The sequence below is a fragment of the Papio anubis genome, chromosome 14, assembly GCF_008728515.1.
Source record: "Papio anubis isolate 15944 chromosome 14, Panubis1.0, whole genome shotgun sequence".
Taxonomy (NCBI): Eukaryota; Metazoa; Chordata; class Mammalia; order Primates; family Cercopithecidae; genus Papio; species Papio anubis.
The window spans coordinates 85,930,915-85,942,954 of record NC_044989.1 but is presented as its reverse complement, the minus strand read 5'-3'; the positions used below and the strand labels follow the sequence as shown (position 1 = coordinate 85,942,954).

The 12,040-nt window shown below is 49.2% G+C and overlaps 1 protein-coding gene across 8 annotated transcripts in view; it reads right to left on the bottom strand.

Moving 5' to 3' along the window:
• Positions 1-2,508: 2,508 nt before the first annotated feature.
• Positions 2,509-12,040, bottom strand: part of ELMOD3 (ELMO domain containing 3) — a 63,707-nt gene continuing 54,175 nt past the window's right edge. For all 8 annotated transcript variants that reach the window (XM_009184544.2, XM_017947691.2, XM_031655303.1 and 5 more), the window contains 3 exons: positions 4,147-4,223; positions 3,710-3,837; positions 2,509-3,211 (listed from right to left, as the gene is read on the bottom strand). In XM_009184544.2, coding sequence (XP_009182808.1) covers positions 3,027-3,211; positions 3,710-3,837; positions 4,147-4,223 — 390 coding nt within the window. In that variant the 3' untranslated portion in view covers positions 2,509-3,026. The remainder of the gene's footprint in view (positions 3,212-3,709; positions 3,838-4,146; positions 4,224-12,040) is intronic.

Genomic DNA, 12,040 nt, shown 5'->3' with positions numbered 1-12,040 from the left:
AGTGCCAGGCCTCAGGATCACTTTCATCCGGGGGTTCAGTTCAGTCTTACATTCCCAACAGGGAGAAGGTTGTGGTGATGGGCTTGGGATGCAGCTCCATTTAAGCCAGTATTTCCTCAGATGCCCTAATAAAGCACTGCCAGGCAGCTTCAAGTGACATATGCTCGCTGAGCAAGAGAGGATAGCTTTTCACAACTGTACCAAGCCTGGCTTATTACTTCGTAGGCACATTGCACTGCATGTTTGGCTGGTGAGCCCAGGGCCACTGCAGGGCTGTGCGAAAAGCACCAGGCTAGCATGGACAGTCTTCAGTCTGGTTCTTACCCTGCCTCTGTGATCCTAGGCAAGTTACTTTCCTTTGCTAGACCTTGGTTCATTCTCTTGTGTAATGAAGTGGTGGTTGGATGTCAGAGGCTAGAGAGCTGAATAGCAGGGAGAATGCAGTAGCCAAAAAGAGGTCCCATCTGAGAAAGCATGCCCGGGGGCCAAGAGCAGGGTGTGAGTGAGCCTGTGTCACCTTGGACCAGAGGCCATGAGGCTTGGCAAGGCTGCAACCACCCTGACTCACCCTCACCCCCAGGTCCTCTGGGCAATGTGGCTTCCAAGCTCTAGAAATTGGATTCTTTCATCCCAAAACAAAAATTCTGATCAATCGGCAAGTTGAACTTGCTGATTTTGTGCCAAGAACCATAGATACCCCGGCCGGGTGCGGTGGCTCATGCCTATAACACCAGCAGTTTGGAAGGGCGAGACGGGCAGATCATTTGTGATCAGGAGTTTGAGACCAGTCTGGCCAACATGGAAACCCCGTCTCTACTAAAAATACAAAAAAAATTAGCCAGGCATGGTTGTGCATGCCTGTAATCTCAGCTACTTGGGAGGCTGAGGCAGGAGAATTGCTTGAACCCGGGAGGTGGAGGTTGCAGTGAGCCGAGATTGTACAAGTGCACTCCAGCCTGGGTGACAGAGACTCTGACTCAAAAAATAAAAGTAAAAAAGAAATGAGCTCCTCTGTGCATCTGCCTCCCTATCTTCTCCGCAGACTTCTCAGCCCTACTTGACAGTCTACATAAAGAGCAGGTGCCAGGGATGGTTTTTTAAAGGGGAGAGAATAAAGGTTGCACTACATTAGTGGTTCCGACAACCTTTGTAGAGGTAGGGAGTATTTTCATCCTCCTATGAAAGGCCTAGGCCCTTTCCCTATAAATATACACAGATTAAGATTTTTGTGGCTGGACATGGTGGCTCATACCTGTAATCTCAGCATTTTGGGAGGCAGAGGCAGGCACAATGCCTGAGCTCTGGGGTTTGAGACCAGCGTGGGGAACATGGTGAAACCCCATCTCTACCAAAAATACAAAAATTAGCTGGGCATGGTGGCACACACCTGTAGTCCCAGCTACTCAGGAGGCTGAAGTGGGAGGATGGTTTGAGCCTGGGAGGTGGAGGTTGCAGTGAGCCGAGATCACGCCACTGCACTCCAGCCTGGGTGACAGAGTGAGATCCTGTTTAAAAAAAAAAAAAAAGAGATTTTTGCATCTACTTTCAGAGGGTTCAGGTACCTCTCACCACCAGTTCGTTAACAGAAATGTAAATTTAATATTATCAGGCTACATCATTGCTAATGTTCCAGGGTCTGAAGCTGTGAGTACTCTGTCATCTGGGGGGCACTAAACAGGTGGGAGGTGGGAAGAAAGGACCCTGCAGAGGGAAGAATCACCCAACCTGATGCTCCAAAGTGGAGGCCGAGCTGCAGCTTTCCTCCCCTGCGTTCCAGCTCCTGCCATGCCATGCCCAGCAATCTCCCTGCCATCTTTGCTGGTTAGCTGAGGACCAGACTGGAAGTATTGTGAATGAAAGGGTTAGTTCAGGTCTGGCAGACAACACAAGGCAAACTATAGGGTTGGTTTGTTACCAGCCCCACCCTTGAGGCATTCTGCTGACAGCAGTCAGGAGTTCCCCTCCATGCCTGGGTGGCCACCTCTCTTCCCCACCTCTGTGATGGTTCCCCCCTGCAGTGGGTCAGACTTAAAGAGGCCTGCAGGGCTAGATAGTGGGCTTTCATAGCATTCCACTTGAGGGAGTCCAGAGGACAGAAGGCAGCATAGCGGGGCTCTCACCTGCCCCCCACTCCCCAGCTCAGGTACCCTGGCCTGGAGGCTCTTTCGGGAAGGAACCAATAGTGCTGGCCTTTCCTAGAAGCAGATGCAGGAAAAATGCTGTGTGGATGCCTTATACCAGTCAATCTGAACAAGAACTGGGCTACCTCGTCCACTGGCTAGACCCTGCAAGGAGTCTTTGGACTTGTAAGTATAGCAGAGGATGGACATCCTATGAACTCAGCAGGGTTTGGCTGTAGCACGGCAACCTTCTGTCTCCTGGAGCCCATGACCAGGCTGGAACCTACCTATGCCTTCACCTTGGGTGTGCCTGGCTCTAACCAGGTCCTGGAACAACAGGACCACAGGATGGTGCAAGACTTGTCTTGGAAAAAAACACCTAAGATGCTTAATTGGAACAATTCCTTTATTTGAAAACTGCTGGTATGAATTTCCTCCTTCCCTCAATTAGGCCAGAAACCCATCATGGGGCGGGCACAGCCTCTACACGAGAAAGCCCCAGCTTGTCGGGGCTAGGATGGAGCAGCCATGAGAGACACCTAGCCAAATGTCCATTTTCCCATTATAAACAATGGAGCGGGGGTCAGGGGGAGAACAGAGTGGTAAGTGAATGGCCAGAAACTCTAGAGGGGGCCTGACACCCACCTGGTGAGGTACCTCCGTGCCCCAGCCCCACTGAGGACTCAGGCCCCTTGCTTGGATCATGCTGCCCCATCGGGTGCTGCCCCTGCCCTCTTCTTGGTTTTCCACAGCTAAGCCCAGGAGCTTCCTATATCCCATCTGCGGAGACAGCAAGGGGTGCGGCCCGGCCAGCCTCCTGACATGGTTTCCACTGACCCTGTGAAAGCCCCTGCAGCTCAGCCTTTAAACCTCCATCCATCTCGGAGTTCAGGTCAGCCATACGCCTTAGGATGAGTGAGGCTGCAGATCACTCTTGCCTGTGAAGGTGAGATCTTTGAAGGGAGGGGCTTCCGGCCCACAGCACTTCTGTGCCCCCAACAAGGAGGCCTGTCCCTTTGACACTCTGGCCAAGTACAGCTCCAGGGTCTTCAGCAGCCGCCGTGGGCTCTTCTTGGCCAATACTTCCAAGTCTGCAACAGAGAGAATTGGGGAGCAGAAGGCTTGAGGGGGGTCTCGGTGACACAATAGTCAGGGCCTCAAGCCTAGCAGCTCTAGGGAGCACCCCCAACCCCTATCCCATGGAGAGAAAGGTGAAGGAGCCTCAGATGGAGAGATCACCAGAGAGGTAGCCCGGGGAGCCAGATACAGACACAGGGACCACACACTCTACCTTGTCCAGACAATTGCAACTTTGAATAGTCCAACTATTGGACCCCAACTCCCAATTTTTGATCAGAATATATGCTCGTCATAAGTATAAGGCCAGAAAGGGGCAACAGTCAGGGCAGAGAAAGGAGAACTAGCAGGCTCCAGGGCGTGGGTGATGGAGATTCTGGTAAGCTGGAATTTGAGAAAGTGTGGATGGGGAAGAACTGCAGCCAAAACCAGTCTAGCAACCACCTTGGACTCTCTGAACCCGGGACACTGCGCACTCAGGAGCCCAGGCCTCCCCAGAAGAAAGAGCACACCTTTGAGGACAAAGCTGGAGTCTGAGATGGTCTTCCGCTGTGTCCTCCAGACATGTGCAAGGTGGAGGAATGTGGCGGCATAGAAGCTGTTCACCACGGGGATGACCTTCTGCTGCCGATTACACTCTCTGCAGGAAGAAGGTGGGGTGACCTGCTCAGCAGTGGATGAAGGCTGAGACCTGGGTGCCCTCCCACCCGCCCTCCCCATTTCCCCAGGGAGCCAGCCCAAACCCAGGATGCCCCCACCATTCCCCAGGAGCCTGACATCTAAAGCCACGGGTGGGAGGAGAGATGTCCTGGGGAGACTGGTGCATGGGGACTTTGTCCAGGCCCTCTAGGAGCCGGCAGGTGGAGTAGAGCTGGGGAAAATGAAGCCAGAGTGGGGATGAACCAGGCTTTGCTGGGTCACTCTAACCAGCTGGTGTTTGGGGACTCACCTGGAGAGACACTCCTCTCTCAAGGCCTGGATGGCGATGTGGGTGATGTTCACGGACATCAAACAGAAAGGGAATTGCTGGAATGGAGGGGGCGCCTAGTCAGCAGCAACTCCAGCTCTCACTGTGTTTCCTGTCATCTGCAGCCTGGTGTGGCTCGCAGGCAAGCACAGCCCCAGAGGCAACAGCTGATATTATTATTACTCCCACTTAATTTTCCCAATAATCTTCTTCCCATCTTACAGATGAGGATCTAAGGCTCAGTGACCTTAAGTAAGTTTCCTAAGGCATGGGAACCAGGATACCAACTGAGGTTATTTGCTCCAGAGCTGGTGTTTATAACCCCCATGCTAGCTCTCCAGCCTCTTCATCATCCATGAGCTCTCCTTGGCCTGCAACAGACCCACCCCCTGGGCCCACATCACCTCCTGGCGTCAGCATGAAGACAGAAGAGAAGTTCAGTGCTCTAACTAGCCCTGCAGGTTCTTAAAGTCTCTTCTCCCCTTCTCTGGGCTTCTGGTTGTCTGGCTGCTCATGAGCGCCTCATACTAAGGCAGACAGAGAAGATGCACATGGGTAGAAGGTCATCCTGACTTGCCGGCACACCCCGTTTCCTGATAACACAGAGGCCTGAGAACCGGCTGTGCAGGTCAGAAGCCGAGAGAGGAGGCAGCCTGAGTCCAGCAAGGGAGCTTCACCAGGACGGGCCTCAGAATCCCCTATGGGGTCAGCTTTAATGCTCTATGTTTAGTCAGGCAAGCTCCTTTCTTTAATAACAATGAAACCAAGCTCGCATAATCGCTGAATGGAAAGGGCCTTTTTTTTTTTTCAGGGAACTTGCAGACATGACATGTTATTTTCCCCTGTTGCACATACACAAGGGCGCCCAGTGAGAGGAACACATAGACCAGTGCATTCCTTAGTACAGAACAAGAACCAAGATCTATTTATCCCACCTGCTTCCCAATTGAAGAAAAATCCATTACATTATAGTATAGAACTGTACTGCCCAGTATGGTGGCGACCAGCTGCATGCAGCTATTTAAATGAATTAAACATTAAAAACAAACACAAATTTGGCTCCTTAGTGGTACTAGCCACATTTCTAGCGCTCAGTAGTCATGTGTGCTTAGTGGCTGCTGTACTGGATGGTGCATTTCCAGTATCTAGACCACTTCTGTCACTGCAGAAAGTTCTGGACAGTGCTGAACTGCAGAAGGTCTTCTGGCTCCACTGAGATTTTTCTCAGGGTCTTCCATGACACCCGAATTCCAGATCTTGGCCTGGCTACCTGGTAGCTGTGTGTCCTTGAGAAGGCCACCCAACCTCTGTGAAACTCAGCCTTCCCATCTCTCAAATTCAAAAAGGAAATAAACTTTGAGTGCTGTGCAGAAAAAAGTTAACACAGCAGGCCTGAGACTCCTTAGAGCCTGAGCCTTAGAAAATTCTTAGATCAGGCCATGGCTGACAGCTGAGAACTTGGATTTTGAGATGGTTCCCATCATTTCCTAACATTGTTCCTCAACTGCTCAGGCAAACAAGATAGTTTTTGCTGGCTGGGCCCAGGGCTCACAATCCAGCACTTTGGGATTACAGGCGGAAGGATCACTTGAGTCTAGGAGTTCAAGACCAGCCTGGGCAACATGGTGAGATCCTGTCTCTACAAAAACAAATTTTTTTTTCAAAAAAGCACACACAAAAAAGATACTTTATGCAGAACACCAGCTTTCCCTCTATGATTCTAGAATTTTGGTATGTGCTAGGCAGAGGATGCCTACATGACCAGCATGTCATGGTGAAAACCTTGAGTACAGGGTACCTCTAATGAGCTTCCCTGATTGGTGACATTTTACACGTGTTGCACAATTTGGCAGTGGAAGAATGAAGTGCGTTCTGTGTGATTCCACTGGGAGAGGCCTCTTGGACATTGGCACCTGGTTTCCTACGGACTTTGTCCCATGCACTTCTTCCCTTTGCTGATTTGCTTCCATTGTACTAAACCAGAACTGTTAAGTATAACTATAAGTAGAGTCCCTTGAGTCTCTTAGGAATCATTGAACCTGTGGGTGGTCTTGGAAATCCAGCGTTAGTGCCACACTGGGTAGAGTCAAGTCACTAATCATTACAACAACTCCATGAGACAGATTTTTTCTTTTCTTTTTTTTTTTTTGAGATGGAGTCTTGCTCTGTTGCCCAGGCTGGAGTGCAGTGCAGTGGTGTGATCTCGGTTCACTGCAACCTCTGTCTCCTGGGCTCAAGGGATTCTCCTACCTCAGCCTCCCAAATAGCTGGGACGATAGGCACGTGCCACCACGCCTGGCTAACTTTGTATTTTCAGTACAGACAGGGTTTCACCATGTGGGCCAAGCTGGTCTCAAACTCCTGACCTCAAGTGATCTGCCTGCCTCGGCCTCCCAAAGTGCTGGGACTACAGGCATGAGCCACTGCACCTGGCCTTATGAGATAGATTTTGTCAACAGTTAACATTTTATCCCACTACCCATCTCACAGAGTTGCTGTAAGCATTACTTAAGATCACATGTGCAAAATACTAGGCACAGCACCTGGCCCAAGTAGGTATTAACAAATGTTCATCATTATTATCCTTGCCTCAACATGGGTAGCTGAGAACAGCATTGGTGCTGACCTTCATGTACACCTCTGTACCTTCACGTATTGCCTATTTAATGATCATATATACTTGCATAATATCATCCCTTCCCTTGATTTTTTTCAATCTAAAAATAAATATGAGAAGAACAGTATAGTAACAACATTATTAACAGAGGACCTGGACTTAATGTTCATCCATTCTCAGGAAAATTTTTTTTTTTTTTTTTTAAGACAGAGTTTTTCACTCTTGTTACTCAGGCTGCAATGCAATGGCGCGATCTCAGTTCACCACAACCTCTGCCTCCCAGGTTCAAGCAATTCTCCTGTCTCAGCCTCCCGAGTAGCTGGAATTACAGGCATGTGCCACTATGCTTGGCTAATTTTGTATTTTTAGTAGAGGCGAGGTTTCTCCATGTTGATCTGTTGATTAGGCTGGTCTCAAACTCCCGACCTCAGGTGATCTGCCTGCCTTGGCCTCCCAAAGTGCTGGGATTACAGGTGTGAGCCACTACACCCAGTCCGGGAACATTCTTAAAAAGCCCACTTATTGGCCAGGCATGGTGGCTCACCCCTGTAATCCCAGCAATCTGGGAGGCTGAGGTGGGCGCATCACTTGAGGTCAGGAGTTCAAGACTAACCTGGCCAACATGGTGAAACCCCATCTCTCCTAAAAACACAAAAGTTAGCTAGGTGTAGTGGTGGGCACTTGTAATCCCAGCTACTTGGGAGGCTGAGGCAGAAGAATCACTTGAACTCAGGAGGCGGAGGTTGCAGTGAGCTGAGATCATGCCACTGCACTCCAGCCTGGTGACACAGTGAGACTCCAACTCAAAAAAAAAAAAGCCTACTTATCAAAAAACGGTAAAAAATTGGATTTCAGATCTACATGTCTCCTTTCCTTCAGAAGTTCCCTCAGACCTAAGAAGCATTGTTTAGAGCTAAAATACTGCACTGAGGCTGTGATTAGGAAACTGACTAAAACACAACAGAGGAACTCAGACCTGGACATTTTTGTGCTTCCATTTACAATTTCATTTATCCTCATGCCTCACATTTGGGCTTAGAAACCTTTGTCTGCTGAAGCAGGAAGACCAGAGCATCTTCTGTGGCTGCTGCTGACCTGGCCCCAACTCTGAAGATTCCAATTGAGTGGTTCTGATGGGGAAAGTCTAAGCATCTGCACTCCCACTGCTATGTGACCCTTCAGGGTGTGCCGCTGGCTGGGAATCAACGCTGTACAGAGCCCACCGCCACCGCCAGGCCAGGAGACAGGGCTAGGCCCAGCTTCACCACTCACGAGCTATGGCTTTGTTCAGAAACATTTGGACTCTCTTACCCGCACATTCCTCTGCTGCAAGGGGAGATTGATGAGGCTCATCTCTGCCCTACCTCTCTCACAGGATGGGCGTGTTGATGGAATGGAGTGATGGAAACTGCTTGGAAAACTATACAAATTGTTGTCTGTAAGTAAGCATTATTTTTGTGTGTGTGTGTGTGTTTTTTGAGACGGAGTCCCACTCTGTCACCTAGGCTGGAGTGCAGTGGTGTGAACTCGGCTCACTGCAACTTCCGCTTCCCAGGTTCAAGGGATTCTCATGCCTCAGCCTCCGGAGTAGCTGGGTTTACAGGCATGCGCCAGCAACCCGGCCAAACTTTTGTATTTTTATTAGAGACAGGGTTTCGCCATGTTGCCCAGGCTGGTCTCAAACTCCTGACCTCAAGTGATCCGCCTACCTTAGCCTCCCAAAGTACTAGGATTATAGGCGTGAGCCACTGTGCCCAGCCAGTAAGCATCATTATAAAGTGCTTCCTGGCCTGCCAGCAAGGAACCCGATGCATGGTGCCTCTCTCAGTGCAACTGTGCTGTAGCGCTACTCTTAGGATAGCGTGGCTGAAGCACTTCCATACCACTGGGATGGATGGGAGTCTGGGAGTCTGGGAGTCCCCCTAGCGTTTGCAATTTTGGACAATTCTCCTTTAACAGGTTGTCCCATGGCTACCTAAAACTTCAACTCTCTCCTTAGGAGAGCACGAGACTGGCTGCTGGCAGGGCTATATCCCCCAGCTGGTATTCTGATATTATAGATTCTCTCCTGGAAAACTCTGTTTTCAAGATTCATGAGTGTTGCTGGTCAAGTTAAATTTTATTTATTTATCTATTTATTTATTTATTTATGAGACAGAGTCTTGCTCTGCTGCCCTGGCTGGAGCGCAGTGGCATGATCTCAGCTCACTGCAACCTCTGCCTCCTGGGTTCAAGCTATTCTTCTGCCTCAGCCTCCCGAGTAACTGGGATTACAGGTGCCTGCCACCATGCCCAGCTAATTTTTATATTTTTAGTAGAGACAGGGTTTCACCATGTTGGTCAGGCTGGTCTTGAATTCCTGACCTCAGGTGATCCACCCGCCTCGGCCTCCCAAAGTGCTGAGATTACAGGTGTGAGCCACCGCACTCAGCCAGCTCTAACCTCTTAACAAAATCTTTTTTTTTCGAGACAGAGTCTGGCTCTGTTGCCCAGGCTGGAGTGCAGTGGAGTGATCTTGGTTCACTGCAACCTCTGCCTCCTGGGTTCAAATGATTCTCCTGCCTCAGCCTGGAGTAGCTGGGATTTTAGGCATGTGCCACCACACCTGCCTAATTTTTGTATTCTTAGTAGAGATGGGGTTTCACCATGTTGGCCAGGCTGGTCTCTAACTCCTGACCTCAGATGATCTGTCTGCCTTGGCCTCCTGAAGTGCTGGGATTACAGGCGTGAGCCACTGGGCCCAGCCCTCTTAACAAATTTTTAAGTATATGATACATTATTGTTGACTTTACTGCTATTGCTTCTTTTTCTTTTTTTTTTTTTTTTGAGACGGAGTCTCGCCCTGTTGCCCAGGTCGCAGTGCTGTGGCGTGATCTCTGCTCACTGCAACCTCTGCCTCCGGGGTTCAAGCGATTCTCCTGCCCCAGCCTCCCGAGTAGCTGGGATTACAGGCATGCACCTCCACGCCCAGCTAACTTTGGTATTTTTAGTAGAGACGGGGTTTCACCATGTTGGTCAGGTTGGTCTTGAACTCCTGACCTTGTGATCCACCTGCCTCAGCCTCCCAAAGTGCTGGGATAACAGGCGTGAGCCACTGCACCTGGCCTGCTATTGTTTCTTATTGTCTGACGTGGAGTAAATAAAAGTCTGATGAATTCCTCAAAGGCCAGCAGGCGAAGGGATAAGAAACAGACAGGTGAGAGTGGCCAGTCTAGGTGTGTGAAGACTGAAGTACGCAGGATATCCTCTCTCATCTTGCTGTTCCCTCTGCCTGGACGCTCTTCCCTGACATCTGAGTGACTTGCTCCCTCACCTCATTCAAGCCCTTCTTTGAAAACAAATGGGGGATTCTGAGCCGGCAATATACCGTAGTTTCTACCATGGTTTCCATATTTCTGCAGGCAGGTCTTACAAGAGAGCCTTCATAAGCCACAAGAAGGAGAACTGAGGTCAGAGATGACTGATCTCTGAGACTTCAAGACTGATCTCAGCTGGAGGATTCTGGGGAAGCCATTTCCCCTGTCTGGTCTCTGTTTTCTTACCTCTAAAATGAGAGGGCTGGACCAGTGATAGCTAAGATACTCCTCAATCTCTGGGCATCTGATATAACAAAGCAATGTCCCTGCAGGAGACCACACCGTTTCATAAGCTAACAACCACAGTCCTCAAACTTGACCCAGATATTCCCTTCCTGCATCATGAAGACCAGAGAATATGCCTACTTCCTCAGTTTGTGAGGTCCCAGTATATCTCCAGACCAGATACTCACGAAGGCCCACTCTGGTCCCCTTCAATGTGTCCCGGAATAGACAGGCATATGGGAAGCCTTGAGATTTAATGGGTGTTTCTTCTAAAAAGATAGAGCTATTCAGTACAAGTTAGAAATGAAAAACTGCTTGGGTGGCAGGAACTGTATGTATTTGTTTTGCATAGAAAAAGTTTCAGATTCAAGAACGGATCCACCTTACTGATGCTTGTGGTGTGTGTGTGTGAATGTGTGTGTGTGTGTAAGCAGATATGTATTCAACTGATTTAGGAACTGTATGAGTATTTGTTTTGCATAGAAAAAGTTTCAGATTCAAGAACGGATCCACCTTACTGATGCTTGTGAGTGTGTGTGTGTGTGTGAATGTGTGTGTGTGTGTGTGTGTGTAAGCAGATATGTATTCAACTGATTTAAAAAACACAAGATAGTGCCTAATGTGCCTGGCACTTTACATTGTTTATCTACAACTTGGGACACCTCTATGAGGTTGAAATTATTTTCACGTTATAAGAGAGGAAGCTAAAGTGTTTCTTTGTGGTTTTTTGTTTTTTTTTTGAGACGGAGTCTTGCTCTGTTGCCAGGTTGGAGTGCAGTGGCATAATACCGGCTCACTGCAATCTCTGCCTCCTGAGTTCAAGCGATTCTCCTGCCTCAGCCTTCTGAGCAACTGAGATTACAGGCACATGCCACCACGCCAGGCTAATTTTTGTATTTTTAGTTGAGACAGGGTTTCACCATATTGGCCAGGATGGTCTTGATCTCTTGACCTTGTGATCCACCCACCTTGGCCTCCCAAAGTGCTGGGATTACAGGCGTGAGCCACTGCGCCTGGCTTGTTTGTGTTTTTTTTGATACAGGGTCTCCCTCTGTCCCGCTGTTGCCCAGGTTGGCCTGAAACTCCTGGGTTCAAGTGATCCTCCTGCCTCTGCCCCAAATGCTGGGATTACAGGCGTGGGCCACCACACCCAGCCCTTTTTTTTCTTAAACTCACATCCAGTCCATTAGAAAAACCTGCTGGCTCTACTCTCTTAAGCCCATATACACGACATTCTACATCCAGAATCTGACCACTTTGCACCAACATCTCTGAAAATAATGCTGGTCCAAACCAGTATCATCTCTAACACTACAAAAGCCCTCACTGGAAATTATTCTTAACTTAGCAGTTGGTAGGATCCATTGAAAAAAAAAAAAAAAAAGTAAGTTGGATTGTCACTCTGCTGCTCAAAGCCCTGCAGTGGCTCCTCATTTTACCCAGCATAAAACCTAGAGTCTAGAGTCCTTTTCATAGCCTGCTAGGCCCTGCACCCTCCGGCCCATCACCTCTATGACTGCCTCTCCTACTGCCCCTCCTACGTTCTTTCCACTCCAGGTGGCTTCCCTACTACTCATTACCTATGCTAGACACATTCCTTTCTTGAGTCCTTAGTTCTAGCTAATCCCTCTGCCTGGTGTTTTCTTCTCCCAGATACCAGCTTGGCTAACATTCCCAC